This window comes from Oncorhynchus clarkii, chromosome 9 (assembly GCF_045791955.1).
Source record: "Oncorhynchus clarkii lewisi isolate Uvic-CL-2024 chromosome 9, UVic_Ocla_1.0, whole genome shotgun sequence".
Lineage (NCBI taxonomy): Eukaryota > Metazoa > Chordata > Actinopteri > Salmoniformes > Salmonidae > Oncorhynchus > Oncorhynchus clarkii.
The window spans coordinates 42,828,199-42,846,719 of NC_092155.1; the positions used below are offsets into that span (position 1 = coordinate 42,828,199).

At 45.9% G+C, this 18,521-nt stretch overlaps 1 protein-coding gene across 1 annotated transcript; it reads right to left on the reverse strand.

Moving 5' to 3' along the window:
- Nucleotides 1–2,550: 2,550 nt before the first annotated feature.
- Nucleotides 2,551–18,521, reverse strand: LOC139417235 (DALR anticodon binding domain containing 3). Its single transcript, XM_071166481.1, has 13 exons — nucleotides 18,118–18,521; nucleotides 16,700–17,004; nucleotides 16,202–16,509; nucleotides 15,860–15,918; nucleotides 15,195–15,296; nucleotides 10,858–10,922; nucleotides 10,613–10,671; nucleotides 9,858–9,940; nucleotides 9,308–9,434; nucleotides 6,167–6,225; nucleotides 5,399–5,512; nucleotides 4,981–5,049; nucleotides 2,551–4,654 (listed from the first exon to the last, which is right to left on the reverse strand). Exons 1-13 carry the CDS (start codon nucleotides 18,346–18,348, stop codon nucleotides 4,535–4,537), a joined length of 1,701 nt encoding a protein of 566 aa, XP_071022582.1. The 5' UTR covers nucleotides 18,349–18,521; the 3' UTR covers nucleotides 2,551–4,534.

Here is an 18,521-nt window from a genome sequence, read left to right on the forward strand (position 1 = left end):
TGTGCAGTTAGTTTGATATAGGAGCTTCCTAACCACGTGGCTGGTTAAGAGGATCTTGGATTAAACCAAAGTGCTGCGAGAAGATCAATACCCATGAACAGTAATGTGATCTGATCAGGTATAGTATTAAGCAGCCTTCGGCCTATTTTCTTGGCCCGTGAATATGTGAAGAGGGTAGACCTATGCGCGCACTTACATGCACATGCGTACATAAACATGTCTGATAGAACAAAATCAGGAAATACATAATTATACACAGTTATCATCATAATGTACGAATTCAGGGATTCATTCAAACAATGGATGGTCTGTCTCATTTGCTCACAATTAGGTATCCAGTACACAGCAAATCATGGATGGTCTGTCTCATTTGCTCACAATTAGGTATCCAGTACACAGCAAATCATGGATGGTCTGTCTCATTTGCTCACAATTAGGTATCCAGTACACAGCAAATCATGTTCAACCAATTCCCTATTTTGTATTCAACCAGGGTAGAGCAAGGAGGAGAGAAAGGAAAGGGAGCAACAGAACGAGAGCGGCAGGGAGAGAGGGAGCGAGAGGGAGAGGGAGAGGGAGAGAGGGAGAAAAAGGGCTGGATGACAGCTGTTGTATGAGGAGTTTATCTGATTCAATCTATCCATCTCCAGGCCCCTGCCCCTACCATCAACCAACCCCCACAAAGTCACACGCTCTCCTCTCACCACACCCTGCACATTCAAAAGGCACTCTGGGACACGCTCAACAGGAGCCACGTTCCCTTGAAAATAACCTGCTGCGTTATAAAAGACAATTTATATTATCTTTCAGTAGAATCCCTTCCTCACAGTCACCGCTCCCTCAGAGGATCTGTGACTCATATAAGAAGCACATTAAGTAGGAAATATCCCGGATGTTCCGACTGATATCAGTCATTATGTTGTTTGTGTTAGACATAATTTGAGTCGCCTGGCACTGTGACAGTGTCTGGCTGCTCCTCAGCCTCAGTTAGCCTCCCTCCAACCCCCAGTCTCATCCTGTAATTTCCTGGCTCGGCTGGGTATGCCCAGCCACAGTCAGTCAAAGCACTTCAAAACTTATCAATATCAGTAGCCCAGCCTACTCCCTCACTCCCTCTTTTTCTCCCACCCTCCTGTGCTCTCTCTCTCTCTCTCTCTCTCTCCCTGGCAACCACAAAGAATCACTCTACATTCGTGAGCATCCCTGACCTAAATTCATCTCTCTGTTTTCTCCCTCCTTTAAGACAGTAGATTTGCTCATAGCGATGACTGCGTGCTCTCCTTTCCCTTTCTGTATCCATCCCTCCGTTTCTGAACTGCTTTCATGTTCACGTCCCTTTTTCTCTCTCTCCTCCCTCTATTGTCTCTGGCCAACCGAGGCCCGAGGGGAGTGATTGACAAGCAGGCAGGGTAGGAGAATTGGAACGCTTTGATAGGAGGAGATACAAAGCAAGGCCGGTAGACTGTCAGGTGGCTAAAATATCTGTCAGTAGAGCTCCACCCTCTGGCAATGTTTGTGTACTGCACCACCCCTGCCTGGTCTCGTCAGACTTCTAGTCCAGACTCTTTTAACTCATTGGCAGTGGGGAATGGGAACACACGCACACACTTCTGCACACACACACACGCACACAAATCGTTTTCAAACTGGAATAACCAGTCCATTCCCAGAAAAGAAAAAAAGCTGAATTCGTAGCATTGTGTCATGTTGGACCAGAACTCTAGACAGTCGGATGGTAATCTGTGTATGTGCTAACTCACAGATATGAAAGAGAATGGTTAATCAACTATGGGGGGGGGGGGGGGGGGGGGGGGGGGGGGGCGTATATTCCCCTGCTAAATGGATAAACAGATGTTAGAAACAGCCGATTCCCCACACAAAGGTCGTGTAACACTGAACTTGGTGTCACACCCTGGAAAACCCTGCCTGCCTCAAGAGCTTTGGTCTGACGTCAGAAAACCTTGTCCCAATCAGAAGGACTCGTTTTTACATTGCTACGGTGTGCCCTAATGAATTGGACCCGTGGTGGCTGTGATGGGAGGAGAGCAAACAGCTGCAGCCCGAGGAGAGCTCCAAGGCCAGCTGTTCCCGTCTCATTATGGGGGGGTCAAAAGGACACCAGCGGAGGGGGAAAAAATTATCACTCAATTTGACATACACAGAGCATAGAGCATGATGTGGCAGGACCAGCTAATGACGAGGAGAGGGGCTGAACCACCAATTACTCTCTATAGCCGTCAATGTGGATACGTTTCTAATTGCGTGGCCCCGGCGTCCATTTTAATTGCCTTGCGTGAACTTGAGCATCCACATATCTTTTTATATAAGCGCTACGATGGGGGAAGTGATCTGATATGGCCTACAAATTAATTATACTCATAACCAATTATTTCCGTAATCCCCAGGCATTACGCAACCATCTATATAGACTTGCCCCGTAACTCATCACACTTAACATGAACAAATAGCTGCACACGGGGCTGCAATGTGGTACACACACACACACACACACACACCTTAACACGCAACTTAACACACACGGCAGCGGGGTCACCGAGGTCAACACTCATTTATTGATCTAGGTGGAAAATATATTGGCCCAATGCACAGTTGACAACATTGTGGGAGAGAGTGAGAGTCCGTGTAAAGCTCGGGTCACCATAAAAACCACAAAAAACGTACACAATAACAACAGTCCAAGATATGGCACAGAGCGACAATGGAGAACTGGGATCTGGGACAGTACTGTATAGTACTTTGGCACAACAGAAGTACTGTGGTGGTGGTGGGTTAGTCTATGTCACATGTATCATTCCATATATATATTGTGGTATCCCAGGAGGTCTACCCCGGGGGATGGTAATAGAGGGGAGGTACGTGAGGCGACGTTGGCTCCCTCTGCTGGGAATACGGGAGCTGGGCACCCCGACACGGACAGCTCTAAGTGGAGGTAATTATAGGAAAGTGCCAACCAGCCGTGGAGGCCAAATACCAGCAGCATACCACCCTGCATACCACTGCTGGCTTGCTTCTGAAGCTAAGCAGGGTTGGTCCTGGTCAGTTCCTGGATGGGAGACCAGATGCTGCTGGAAGTGGTGTTGGAGGGCCAGTAGGAGGCACTCTTTCCTCTGGTCTAAAAACAAAATATCCCAATGCCCCAGGGCAGTGATTGACACTGCCCTGTGTAGGGTGCAGTCTTTTGGATTGGGGTCCTGACTCTCTGAGGTCATTAAATATCCCATGGCACTTATCGTAAGAGTAGGGGTGTTAACCCTGTTGTCCTGGATAAATTCCCAATCTGGCCCTCCAACCATCACGGTCACCTAATAATCCCCAGTTTACAATTGGCTCATTCATCCCCCTCCTCTCCCCTGTAACTATTCCCCAGGTTGTTGCTGCAAATGAGAACGTGTTCTCAGTAAAATAACGGATACATTTTTTTTTTTAAAGGAGCACGGTGGCACACGGCGGGAGAGAGACGGACAGCGGTTAAGAGAGAGAAGGAAGACCGAGCAATTTCTTTGATATATTTGTTTTTGCGGACTAAAGCCCCCCCTGTCTCTGTGTCAATCTCTGCACGCTCAACCCAACACCCCACAGTTTACCACAATATATATATATATATAAATAATACTGACACAGCCAGTTCCAATGAAATATATATATTTGTATTATTCGAGTAGGAGGGGAAGGGAGAAGGGGGACAGTAAATGGCTCATGGTGGCCAGGAGCAATATCTAGTGATGAGGACGGGGGCAGTGCTTACACGGTGTACATACAGTGTGTGTAAATACTGTATCTATGGCTCTAGGGCAGTTGTCTGTTAGCGGAATAGTGTCTATGGTATCGTAGAAGGGAAGACCGAAGACAGGCAGATGTTCATCGTTTCAAAGGCAGTGAGGGTCTCTGGTAGAGGCTGCATCTGTGGTGCATCAGAGATACTGGTGATACGTCTGGGGAGACCAAGGCTTCACACAGGGGTGCAAATTATCTCTACAGTTTATTTCATCAACAGTAAATAGACTGGGTGTAATACCAGGTGTATGTCACATATACATAAGAGGACTTCACAGGGTTTTAATTGGGGGGGATAAAAGCCTAATAGCTACAGTACAGTAGTAAAAGTTACATTTATATGTGTATTTCATGTAGGGGATAGGCTAGTGATAATTTACAGCAGTTATTAGGCCTTATATAGTTGGAGTATTTGGGGGCATTTGTTGGGGCATGTTGGGGTTAGAGTTGGGGTATTTTGGTCGCTACAGTTGAGGTATTTTGGGGGCATTTGTTGGGGCATGTTGGGGCTACAGTTGGGGTATTTTGGGGGCATTTGTTGGGGCTACAGTTGGGGTATGTTGGGGCTACAGTTGGGGCTATATTCAGGGCTACAGTTGGAGTATGTTGGGGCTACAGTTGGGGCTACAGTTGGGGTATGATGGGGCTATATTCGGGGCATTTGTTGGGGTATGTTGGGGGCATTTGTTGGGGCTACAGTTGGGGCTATATTCGGGGCTACAGTTGGGGTATTTTGTGGCTATAGCTGCCGGATGGGAGGAAGGTGAAGAGTATCCAACGCGCGATGGTAGAGCTCTCTCAGTGCTCTCAACAACTGCAGCCGACAGAACATCTGATTGAAGAGGTGAGGCAACGGCTCCTTTAGTGAAGGGAAGAGAGGGGGACAGAGAGAGAGAGAGAGACAGATTGAGGTTAAACGTTATGGACTAAACTATGAACTTTAGTCTGTTTAAATCCAAGTCAGCTGTGCTGTCTGCCAGTACGCCATGTTTTAAGGTCTGGTATGGATGACCAGAGGCTATAAACACATGGATCTCTATGTGTCAAACAATAGGGGGCATCACACATGCAAACATTTCTTTAGTTCTACATACTGCGAGACACATGCTCTGCCAGTGTACTGTCCACTAACTCTAACCTAATTTAACTACCAGACAGACAGAGGTAAAATGGCTGGTTACTCACCCCAAGGACGTGGACTCTGTTGTAATAGGAGCTAAAATCCTTACTGAGAGACACCAGGAACTTGCAGATCTGGGAGACACATTGCACACGCATTAAACATACATTGAATGAGCATTCATTCACCTATATCAACTAGGACCGGGACGATACCTTTATCGCGATACTCGTTAGTATCGTAGCAAGGAAACAAAACATGAAGCGGACCAAACTTCTTCAGGAAAACGGCGCTAATGTTGGAAACAAACATCGTTATGTTGCCATCCAGAGTCACATTTATTTATTTTCCAAGTTACAGCACACAATATTTTACATACTGCAGGTTTATAAAGGGCCAAAGAGTTTGGTCTGCTTCGTGTTTTCATTTTTGCCATCAACTGATATTTCAATACACTACAAATATATCCTTTTAAAACCTCACCTGTTCAGTCTTCAGGTTGACTCTGGCCCCTCCATCACACTCCAACGCCTGTCCTGATTGGTCGAGAAGCTCAGAGAATGGAATGAGGTAATTGAACAGAAGAAGCCACTCCCCCTGTGAAACAGAAAGAGAGACACAGTCTCTAGAAGACCTAAGTAGAAATTAAACACAGATATTCACAAAGCGTCTCGGAGTAGAAGTGTTGATCTAGGATCAGGTATTAGGATCAGGTATCCCCCCGTCCATCTAGTTATGACCTAAAAAGGTCAAACTGAAAATATCTATTTTTTTACCCCCAATTTCATGGTATCCAATTGGTAGTTACAGTCTTGTCTCATCACTGCTACTCCCGTACAGACTTGGGAGAGGCGACAGGTTGGGAGCCATGCGTCCTCCGAAACACAACCCAACCAAGCCGCACTGCTTCTTGACACAATGCCCACTTAACCCGGAAGCCAGCTGCACCAATGTGTTGGAGGAAACACCATGCACCTGGCGACCGTGTCAGCGTGCACTACGTCCGGCCCGCCACAGGAGTCTCTAGTGCACAATGGGACAAGGACATCCCTGCCGGCCAAACCCGACCCTAACAATTGTACGCCACCCCATGGGTCTGCCGGGTGCGGCCGGCTGCGACAGAACCTGGACTCGAACCCAGAACCTCTAGTGGCACAGCTAGCACTGCGATGCAGTGCCTTAGACCACTGCACCCCTCGTGAGGTCCCAGGTCAAACTGATCCTTGATCAGCACACCTACTGTGGGCCTACCTCTTCTTTTAGAGCTGAGAAGTCCAACTGGGAGCCCTCTGGGATTTCAGGGTAAAGTCCTGTGGGAGGCAAATACATGGGAACTGAACATCCACCGTGACAATAAACACATAGTACAATCAAGGTTGTTTATATTGCTTGGTGTGGACTAGTACTCATATACAACATGGTAGTTTGTGGTCCTGTGTGGCTCAGTCGGTAGAGCATGGCGCTTGCAACGTCACGGGTTGTGGATTCGATTCCCGCTGGGGCCACTAACACACAAAATGTATGCACATATGACTAAGTCGCTTTGGATAAAAGCTTCTGCTAAATAGTATGTAAATATGGTTCACGGCGTCGTGGCTGAACAACATCAACATACAGCTGGCTGGTTATACGATGTACCGGCAGGATAGAACAGCGGCGGTCTATGTATTTTTTGTAAAAAAACAGCTGGTGCACGATATCTAAGGAAGTCTCGAGCTATTGCTCGCCTGAGGTAGAGTTTCTCATGATAAGCTGTAGACCACATTACCTACCGAGAGAGTTTTCATATATATTCTTTGTAGCTGTTTACATACCACCTCAGTCAGAGGCTGGCACTAAAGACAGCATTAAATGAGCTGTATTCCACCATAAGCAAAAAGAAAACGTTCACCCAGAGGCGGCGCTCCTAGTAACCGGGGACTTTAATGCAGTGAAACTTAAATCAGTTTTACCAAATTTCTAGCAGCATGTTAAATGTGCAACCAGAGGGAAAAGAACTCTGGACCACCTATACTCCACACACAGAGATGCATTCAAAGCTCTCCCTCGCCCTCCATTTGGCAAATCTGACCAAAATTCCATCCTCCTGATTCCTGCTTACAAAAAAATTAAGCAGGAAGCACCAGTGACTAGATCAATAAAAAAGTGGTCAGATGAAGCAGATGCTAAGCTACATGACTGTTTTGCTATCACAGACTGGAATATGTTCCGGGACTCCTCCAATGGCATTGAGGAGTACAGCATATCTGCCACTGGCTTCATCAATAAGTGCACCGATGACCTCGACCCCACAGTGACCGTACGTACATACCCCAACCAGAAACCATGGATTACAGGCAGCATCCGCACTGAGCTAAAGGCTAGAGTTGCCGCTTTCAAGGAGCGGGAATCTAACCCGGGAGATTATAAGAAATCCCTCTATGCCCTCCGACGAACCATCAAACAGGCAAAGCGTCAATACAGGACTAAGATCGAGTCGTACTACACCGGTTCCGACGCTCGTCGGATGTGGCAGGGCCTGCAAACCATTACAGACTACAAAGGGAAGCACAGCCGAGAGCTCACCAGTGACACAAGCCTACCGGACAAGCTGAACTACTTCTATGCTCGCTTAGAGGCAAATAACACTGAAACATGCATGAGAGCACCAGCTGTACCGGAAGACTGTGTCATCACCCACTCCGCAGCTGATGTAAGACCTTTAGACAGGTCAACATTCACAAGGCCGCAGGGCCAGACAGATTACCAGGATGTGTACTGCGAGCATGTGCTGACCAACTAGCAAGTATCTTCACTGACATTTTCAACCTCTCCCTGTCCAAGTCTAATACCAACATGTTTCAAGCAGACCACCATAGTGCCTGTGCCCAAGAATACTAAGGTAACCTGCCTAAATGACTACCAATCCGTAGCACTTACGTCTGTAGCCATGAAGTGCTTTGAAAGGCTGGTCATGGCTCACATCAACATCATCATCCCAGAAACCCTAGACCCATTCCAATTAACATACCGCCGCAATAGATCTACAGATGATGCAATCTCGATTGCACTCCACACTGCCCTTTCCCACTTGGACAAAAATAACATCTATGTGAGAATGCTATTCATTGACAACAGCTCAGCGTTCAACACCACAGTGCCCTCAAAGCTCATCAATAAGCTAAGGACCCTGGGACTAAACACCTCCCTCTGCAACTGGATCCTGGACTTCCTGACGAGCCGCCCCCAGGTGGTAAGAGTAGGTAACAACACATGCGCAACGCTAATCCTCAACACAGGGGCCCCTCAGGAGTGTGTGCTCAGCCCCTCCTGTACTCCCTGTTCACTCATGACGGCACGGCCAGGCACGACTCCAACACCCTCATTAAATTTGCCAACGACACAACAGTGGTAGGCCTGATCACCGACACTAACAAGGCAGCCTATTGGGAGGTCAGAGACCTGGCCGTGTGGTGCCAGGACAACAACCTCTCCCTCAACGTGATCAAGACAAAGGAGATGATTGTGGACTACAGGAAACTGAGCACACCAGGAGACTGAAAATATTTGGCATGGGTCCTCAGATCCTCAAAAGGTTCTACAGCTGCACCATCGAGAGCATTGGTTGCGTCAATGCCTGGTATTGCAACTGCTCGGCCTCTGACCGCAAGGCACTACAGAGGGTAGTGTGAACAGCCCAATACATCACCAAGCTTCCTGCCATCCAGGACCTCTATACCAGGTGGTGTCAGAGGAAGGCCCTAAAAATTGTCAAAGACTCCAGCCACCCTAGTCATAGACAGTTCCCTCTGCTACCGCACGGCAAGCAGTACCGGAGCGCCAAGTTTAGGTCCAAGAGGCTTCTAAACAGCTTCTACCCCCAAGCCATAAGACTTCTGAACATCTAGTCAAATGGCTACCCCCCCCCCCCCTCCTCCTCCTCCTCCTCAACACCACTGACACACTGTTGTCATCTATGCATAGTCACTTTAATTAACTCTACCTACATGTACATACTACCTCAACCAATCGGTGACCCCGCACATTGACTCTGTACCGGCACCCCCCTGTATATATTGTTATTTTTTACTGCTGCTCTTTAATTACTTGTTACTTTTTGATCTCTTATTCGTATCTGTATTTTTTGTAACTGCACTGTTGGTTAGAGCCTGTAAGTAAGCATTTCACTGTAAGGTCTACTTGTATTCGGCGCATATGACTAATACAACTTGGATTGATTTGATATTATTTTATATTGGTAGTGTATGTACAACTGTGTGGTTCCGTTGGGTGTGGAGGTGTTAGATTGTGGTTGGACTAGAAATATACAGTACCGTGAGTCACTGCGGATAAGCCAGTCAGTCACGTCTACTAAATGACCATATCATCATTGTGTTGCCTTGCGTGTCTCACCCTTCTCCATGCCTCGCTCGTAACTGTCAAAGAGGGTGTGGAGCCGAGCACAGTTGTACATGACAAAGACTCCGCCTCTGGGGCCTTTGGTGGACACACTGCCTTCCCTCTGCACGTCCAGGGTGACCTGTGTGTTAAAACAGTTGTCAGTCTGACAGTCAGCTCTGACTCAACACAACACCAGCCAGGCACAAGCCCCCTGGAGAGCAAGGTAGGCCAGCATGCTACCAGTTCACACACACACACATGATTATCGGTGTGTACAACTGCACACACACACACACATAAACACAATGCTCACTTAACCCGGAAGCCAGCCGCACCAATGTGTCGGAGGAAACACCGTAGACCTGGCGACCGTGTCAGCATGCAAAATGCCCGGCACGCCACAGGAGTCGCTAGTGCACAATGGGACAAGGACATCCCTGTCGGCCAAGCCCGACCCGAACCCGGACAATTGTGCGCCACCCCATGGGTCTCCCGGTCGCGCCCGGCTGCAACAGAGCCTGGACTCGAACCCAGAATCTCTAGTGGCACAGCTAAGACTCACCGGGCTCATATGGACCGTTGAGAGCAGCTCAAACCTCACAGTGGCGGAGGTCATGACCTTGATGATGTCATCCCAAGTCTGGCCTGGAAAATGATTTGGAGTATTAAGGAAAGAAATCACATACCCTAATCAGTCGTGGAAAAAAGTACTCAAATGCTCTACTTGAGTAAAAGTAAAGATACCCTAATAGAAAATGACCCAGTAAAATAGTACTTGAGTAAAGGTCTAAACAAATTTGGTTTAAAATATACATAAGTATCAAAAGTAAAAGTATTCATTCATTCAAATTTCTTATATTATATTATGCAAACCAGACGCCACCATTTTCTTGTTTTTTTTTATTTATTTACGGATAGTCAGGAGCCCACTCCAACACTCAGACATTAATTTACAAACAAAGCATTTATGTTTAGTGAGTCCGCCAGATCAGAGGCAGTAGGGGTGACATGGGATGTTTGCTTAGGTGAATTGGACCATTTTCCTGTCAAAATGTAACGAGTGCTTTTGGGTGTCAGGGAAAATGTATGGAGTAAAAAGTACACTATTTTCATTAGGAATACAGTGAAGTAAAAGTTGTCAAAAATATAAATAGTAAAGTACAGATACCCCCCAAAACTACTTAAGTAGCACACTAAAGTATTTTTACTTAAGTACTTTTCACCACTGCCTAATCATACAAATCAGTGCGTCTCATACACATTTAAAAAGTACACACGCGTTACAAAGTGCACTTCAGACAAATTGAGCACACTCACCTTCGACTTGTTCTCCGTACTTCATCTCTGAGGCCTCCTTCATCTGCACTCTTCTCAGTCTATAGGACAGGGGCGAACAAAGAACCGATGAGACAGACACACATACAGAGGCTCGAGGAGATCTGAAGAGACTACATTTGAGATCTGAAAAGACTACCTCCGTGCAGACGGTGGAGAACAGTGATATACTTAGGTGCTGGGGACTAAAGAGAAATCAAATGGATAAAACTAGATGTAGTTCTTACTGGAGATACTGGGCCGCACTGAGGTGACTTCCAGGAGTCTTCACTGGTCCACAAACTAGATGCCTCTGAGAAACAGAAAGAGGGAAAACTGGTTCCCTCATAATGTATCTGGTTGCAGCCGGGATAGGTTGAGAGACTGTTTTGTGGATGCATAAAGCAATATTGTCAACACTTTTACATTTGAGTAATTTAGCAGACGCTCTTATCCGGCGCAACTTACAATTAGTGCATATCTTAAGATGGCAAGGTGAGAAAACAACCCATCACAATCGTTTTAATGACATTTTTCCCTCAGCAAAGTGTTTAAAATCAGCAAAGTCCGTGCTATTAGAACCAGTGCCTTTTTCTTTCATTTTGGAGGGGCGCCTTGAGTTGTTTAAAGCTGCATTATGCAGAAATCACGCCCTCATTTCCTGGTTGCTAAAATTCTAATAGTTCGCCTAATTTTAGTTAATGTGACAAAACAATCAACTATAGTGTAAAGAACCATTGTAACATCTAAAATGCTGTGAAATCTATTTATATAACGCAAAATATTGTTTGAAGCTAGTGTACAAAACCGAAAGTAAAAGACACAAAAACTAAACTTAAGAACTGGCAGCATAAAAATAGCGCACATAAAGCAGATCTCCTGCTTCTTAGACTTGCTTTCAATGAGAATGACAGATCTACAACACACGTTTCTATGTGAATTTGGTCGGGTCGCCCAATAAGTTACATATTTTAGCTTTAAAAAGGTCGGGTTTCAGACGTTTTCCCCCTTACTTTAGGGGGAAGCTTGTTCCACCATTGGGGTGCCAGGACAGAGAAGACCATTGACTGGGCTGAGTGGGAGCTGCCATCCCGTAGGAATGGGAGGGCCAAGAGACCAGAGGTGGCAGAACGGAGTGCTCCTGTTGGGGGTGTAGGGTTTGAGCATATCCTGAAGGTAAGGGAGGGGCCGTTCCCCTTGCTGCTCCATAGGCAAGATGATGCGAGCTTCCACTGAAAGCCAGTGGAGTGTGCGGAGGAGCGGGGCGACATGGGAGACCTTAGGAAGGCTGAACACCGGCCGGGCTGCAGCATTCTGGATCATGTGCATGGGTTCGATGCAGAGCATGTGAGCGGAGTTGAGCGCTCCATGTCCTTTCCAACCGCTCCGTTAAAATCCGCTCCGCACTCACAACATCAAAAAACATCCGCTCCATTCATTAAAATCACAATTTTACCAACACCCATCTAAGTTTCTGACTACCTGGACCTACCATTTGGTTTTGAAGTATTGAAACCAAATCATATGGATTTGAATGAAAAGTATTTGAATAAACATGAAAAGCTGAATCTAAATAGGTCAGGAGCCAGACAGGGAGCCTAAGAAGGAATTATTTAGGCTCTATTATTTCAAGGCTTTTGCCAACAAATAAATACACAGCGAAGCATTTGCGAGTGTGACAATAGGCTGGTAGGGACATAAAGCGCTCACCATTTTAAACATTTTGTTGTGTTAAATCATTGTAGTCTATAAATTGTGCATATAGGCTGTGATTTACTTCAAATTAAATACAAATTAAATGAAAAATGACTTGTTAGTGCATTTGAATTCATTTTTAGAATACATTTTTAGGAACACGAGTTTGGCCAGTCTGTGGTTTCAGGCTTATGTGATGGAGAGCAGCAGAGAATATCCTCTCCACACTTGTAGAGCCACTGGGGATGCTAAACACCCTTTTGGGCATTCTTGCCTGGCTGAGCAGAGATGCAGAGTTGTTTTTGTAATTCTTTTTCTATAAGTAGGCCTAAAGCTTTTTAGGCAAAATAACCCAATCAAAATGGAAAGCTCCTTGAACGTGGGAATATGCCAGGCCTAACGGGCCCAAAATCAATTATGGCCTAATGTATAGATAATAGAACAAAACATTTGCTAAACGTTTAAGAGATCTGGTTTTTAGTTTAGAAATACTTTGCTACAATGACACACTTAGTTATCTACCCAGCTCGTTCCTTTCTTTTAGCATGTGCACGTAGTAAGTACACCATCATGCTTTCAATATACGTGCCTTTTCAGATTCCACAATGATTATTTAGTTGTGGACAGTACATCACCACACTCCCTCTCTTTATCTTGGTCCTCGTCTTTATAAGTCACCTTTGACTTTGCACCTGTGTGTTTTATCAGTTTCTTTATGGAAATATTTAGCGAACTACATGACATTAAGGGGTTATAGCAGCACACAAGTAGACTACAGATGCATGCTGGGCCGGGCATGCCCTGAGCTCGTGAAGTGAGCGCTACTGGATGGAAATTGGAGCGGGCGAGAAGGCCGACGCTCCAGCCTTTGAGAATCTCGCTCCAGTCAAATTGGGCACGCTCCGCTCCAGCTCCGCCCACATACTCTGGTTTGATGGCACAAGCGGGGAGCCCAGCCAACAGAGTTGCAGTTGTCTTGACAGGAGATGTCAAATGCCTGGATTAGGACCTGCCCCACTTCCTGTGTGAGGAAAGGTCGTACTCTACGGATGTTGTAGAGCATGAACCTGCAGGAGCGAGTCACTGCTTTGATGTTTGCAGAGAACGACAGGGAGTTATCCAGGGTCACACCAAGGTTCTTTGTACTCTGGGAGGGGAACACCTTGAAGTTGTCAAACACGTTCTGTCAAAGTTGAGCTTGAGGTGGTGGGCCGACATCCAAGCTGAGATGCGTTTCGCTACTTGGGTGTCAGAAGGGGGGGGGGGAGGAGGATCTATTGGTCCACGGTGACGAAGGCAACGGATCGATCTAGGAGGATAAGAACAGAGGAGAGAGAGTCAGCTTTGGCAGAGCAGACACAGAGGAGAGCGGTCTCAGTTGAGCGAGCGGCCTTGAAAAATGACTCGTTAAGGGTCAAGAAGATCGTTCTGAGAGAGACAGCAAGAGAGTTGGTCAGAGACAGAACAATCAAGTGTTTTGGAAAGAAAAGAAAGAAGGGATTACCGGTCTGTTGTTTTTGACGTCAGAGGAGTCGAGTGTTGGCTTCTTGACTCTGGCCATCTTAAAGTCAGATGGGGAAACGGTCAGGGATGAGTTCATGAAGGAAGTGAGGAATGGGAGAAGGTCTCCAGGGATGGTCTGGAGAAGGGACGAGGGGATGGGGTCAAGTGGGCAGGTTGTCGGGTGGCCGGACATCACTCGTGGCAGGAAGAGAGAAAGGAGAAAGAGGTCAAGGCGTCGGGTAGTTCTGTGGGGCCAGTGGGCTCAGTAGGCTGAGTGAATGAGGAGCGGATGTCGTCAACCTTCTTTTCAAAGTGGTTGATAAAGTCGCCCACAGAGAGGGAGGGAAGTGGAGGATTAAGGAAGGAGGAGAAGGTAGAGAATAGTTTCCCAGGGTTGGAAGCAGAAGCTTGACATTTAGAGTGATAGAAACTTGGTAGGCATCGGCTGATCCTCAAGAGTAAGCACTTGGTACTTGGGTCAGTCATCAAAACAAATGTATTGGTGCACCCAGTGGAGAAAGTCGATTTCATTTCTTCCCAGTACAGGACATCCTATGCATACACATGCTTGCATGGGAGTAGCAGTAACGACATGTCATTTAGCTGTGAAAATGTCTTACCTTTTCATCCGATTGTCAAACAATTCACTTTAAAAAGTAGGCTACCTGCGCACATTCGTCCGGCATAATTCCAGCATCAAAAACAGTGCGCTGTGCACCCGCCATTTGGTGAATGGAAAGGGACGTCTCTAAAAACACCAAAAAGTGTAATGTCATTCTGTGATTGTCATTAGGGAATCAATTCACAGCCTGAATTGATTGATGTGTCCTCTGTTGTCCGAGCGGGTCTCAGTCTCAGGAGCCAGTCATCTGTGCCTTGGCAAAATGTTTGTGTTCATCTCCAACCACACTGCATTTTGAAGCGTACCCGTTTTCAAGACTATTCGCTCATTTCTCATGCGGCTGACAGGCGGTAATGATAAATGATTGTGAAATAGCCTAGTTTTCTTTCCATCTCTGTTTTAATTATTGTGATAGTCTCATATTTTACCGGTAAGCTGTATCGACACTATTTATTTTCCCGGTACTCTGTACAGGACCACATCGGCTTACTTTCACCCCTGGGTGCACCTCTATTGGTTAGTATGGTGAACAGTGGAGACTGCTGAGGGGAGGACGGCTTATAATAATGGCTGGAACGGAACAATTGGATTTGCATCAAACACATAGAAACCATGTGTTTGATGTATTTCATACCATTCCATTGATTCCCCTCCAGACATTGCCACGAGCCCGTCCTTCACAATTAAGGTGCCGCCAACCTGCTGTGATGGTGAAGTACAGATCACCATTATGTGGTAGTTAATGTGTCATTGTGTCAAACAAACCTGTGTCAATGTTGCACCGCTGGCTCTCCATAGCATCGCTATCTGCTGCTGACGGAACTCATCCTGACAGGAAGTGACATGTACCGCGGTTGCTGTGGATACCTAGGTTAATAAGAGATGTGAAAACCTAACATGAGACGTTATAGTAGTCCACGGCCATAGATATAGTATTACTATAGTAGTACACGGCCATAGATATAGTATTACTATAGTAGTACACGGCCATAGATATTGTATTACTATAGTAGTACACGGCCATAGATATAGTATTACTATAGTAGTCCACGGCCATAGATATAGTATTACTATAGTAGTACACGGCCATAGATATACTATTACTATAGTAGTACACGGCCATAGATATAGTATTACTATAGTAGTACACGGCCATAGATATTGTATTACTATAGTAGTACACGGCCATAGATATATTATTACTATAGTAGTACACGGCCATAGATATAGTATTACTATAGTAGTACACGGCCATAGATATAGTATTACTATAGTAGTACACGGCCATAGATATAGTATTACTATAGTAGTACACGGCCATAGATATATTATTACTATAGTAGTACACGGCCATAGATATTGTATTACTATAGTAGTACACTGGTAAAGCTTGATGTTTAAAGCGTTGGGGAAAAGAAAGCTTGACTCACTGTGCAGTCTGCAGTAGCCCTGTCCAGTTGGGCCAGATGAGACACACTGTCTCGTTGCACTGAGGACAAAAATCACATGAATTATGTTACAGACAGTCCTTAAAACAAATCTATAATGGACTGTTAAGCTATGGAGGCTTTATTTCCCTCGGCTACATTACAGTAAGTTTCACATCTAAAGGCGCCATGTTATAGACTTACTTCCAAATGAGATAATTCCATTGTATTGACCAATTTGACCCAAACCTTCTGTCTTTGCCAATGAATGTGTTAATCACAGGTTAACACGTTTACAACCAATCCCCAGGTCCTAACCTAGGTCAAAGATCCTTCATGTCTCACCTGTACAGGTACCCAGGCTGGGGTCATACCCTGGCAGCTGCTCCTCCTGAAACACCCTCTTCAAGTTCACTCTGAGCGTCCCCCACTCCTTCTCTCCCTCCATCTTCTTTCCTTCACTCTCTCGCCTTCCTCCATCTGTCTCCTCTCTTTCTTTGTACGGGGAATTCTGTAAAGCCTCCAACATCTTCTCCTCCCTCTCGTCATTGGTCCAGCTGACCGGCACTGACGGCCAATCGACGCCAAGTATTCGGAGGAAGACGATGATGTTGCTATCTTCAGGCAGCACAGGGCAGCAGGACACAGTAAACCTGAGATAAACAGGGACGTTACCAACACTGATATATGATATGGTGATAATGCAAAACCCTCTATACTCAGTATAACACATATTTAACCAGCTCGGCACATACCGCAATGAACATACACAACACGGATACATACAATGTACTGGACAGTGACATAATGCCATATGAGTTATCAAGCCAGGTCCTAACTCACCCCTGTCTCCTCAGTAGCGCCCCTAAGTGGTCAGTCAGCAGCACGGTGCGTAGTTGCCCCAGCGTGAGTGTGTCCGGGGAGGGTAAATTGGGTTTGGGGTGAAGGGCCGGGCAGTTGAGCACCACACCCCCCTGTCTCTGGCTAGGAGGCTTCAGGTACGCCGACACTCCACTCAGGACCTTCTGAAACGCGGCAATCCGGTCAACCCGCACCCTCAGCCCCTCTCCCATGACCTCCCCACCAGCCACAGGGAGAACCCCACACCCTTTCAGGGACAGCACTCTACCCATCACTGCTGGGGGAACCTAGACACAAACACATCACACTTACATACTGTCCATGGATAGCAGACAGTTCTTCTCAAATTCAGTCAAAAACAATATTGCAGTAGTAGTAGCCTTCTGCCTTCAGTGGGATAGACCTAATTTGCTTACTGCATGAGTCTGTTCGTGTTCTCCTGCTCAGACGTTGCTGGCATATGCCAGATCTTAAAATGCCTGGATAGGTCATTTATATATCAGCTAACCACATCATATGATATAGCAATCTGGTGCCCGACGGCACAGTCGATGACGTGACACGCATGCAACGTCTGAGCAGGGAATGCAACCATGCAACTACTTTGGTCACGATCCTCTGCTCAGACTTTGCATGCATCAACCAATGGTTGAGTTCCACGTCATCGACTGTCATCTACTGACAGATTGCTATAACATATGATGTGGTTTTCTGATACATGAAATACCTATCCAGATTTGGCATGCGTCAGCAACGGGTTTCCATTAGTTACCACAGTCACAAAGCCGAAATTGTCTATCATAAAAGTGTATGAAAACAAACACTTCGTTTTTTGGTCTTAATTTAAAGTTAGGCATAACATTAGCAGTGTGGTTAAGGTTAGGTTGGAAATCACACTTTAAGAAAGAGAAATTGTACAAATAGGCGGGATTTATTACTTTGTGGCTGTGACCTCGCAAAGCCTTGGCGATGCCATGCAAACATCGTCTCGCGAGATGATAGACCCCATGTAAAAACACGGTGCCACATTTTGCTGTGAGTGACCCACATTAGATTTGTCCAGTCAGGGGTTAATAATTTTTTGCCGCAGGGTTTAAATGTTATGTCGACGAGGACAATGTCAACGGTCTCAAATATGAAAACGTATTAATTCCATTTTGTTCATCAAGTGGATGTTGAAGATATGTCGGGGTAAAATAATTAGCCTCCACATCTCTCAAGACTCTTCAACCTGTCAAAAAGAAAAGCGTGTGCTGTCAACTGTGTGTGTCTCTGTCTGTCAACCCATGCGTTATAGCCAGTGTATCCAACTGCGAATAATTCAAAGGAAAAATATAATGGGGTTCAAATGAATTGAATTAAATAATAACATTAAGAAGCTAGCTATTTAGCACACCGACCTGTCCGTCTGCATAAAGCGTATTCAGCACCGTAGTGGGTGACAAGAAATCCCTGTTTTGGAGATTCTTAGCGCTGCTTTCTTTAAACCAAAGCTTCTCTGGCTCACTCGAGATTCTGTCACTGCTACCCTGACCGGCATCGGGAACATGTTCAGGCTCTCCCCGTAGTGCGGAGCCCAGAGCTTGGACGGTACGGGTGATCCGAAACGGTGTCTCGTCAATGTTCTCCATCACTAACTCACAACCTAATCATCACTTCAACTGAGCTAAACGGTATAGTAATCATTGTGTTTATGACAGCTAACTTTTCAAATAGACAAAACATTTGTTCCTCTGCTCTAGTCGATCGATCTCGTATTGGCTGTGAATGACTGCATGATAACCACAATGCGGAACTGTAGAGT

What these genes read in the sequence shown, in the direction of transcription:
- LOC139417235 (XM_071166481.1), bottom strand. Translation starts at nt 18,348, where the DNA reads ATGGAGAACATTGACGAGACACCGTTTCGGATCACCCGTACCGTCCAA. An exon ending in CAGCCTGGGTACCTGTACAG is followed by an intron (nt 15,919 to 16,201) that starts GTGAGACATGAA and finishes TTTTGTCCTCAG; the next exon opens with TGCAACGAGACAGTGTGTCT. An exon ending in CGAGCGAGGCATGGAGAAGG is followed by an intron (nt 6,226 to 9,307) that starts GTGAGACACGCA and finishes TGCCTCCCACAG; the next exon opens with GACTTTACCCTGAAATCCCA.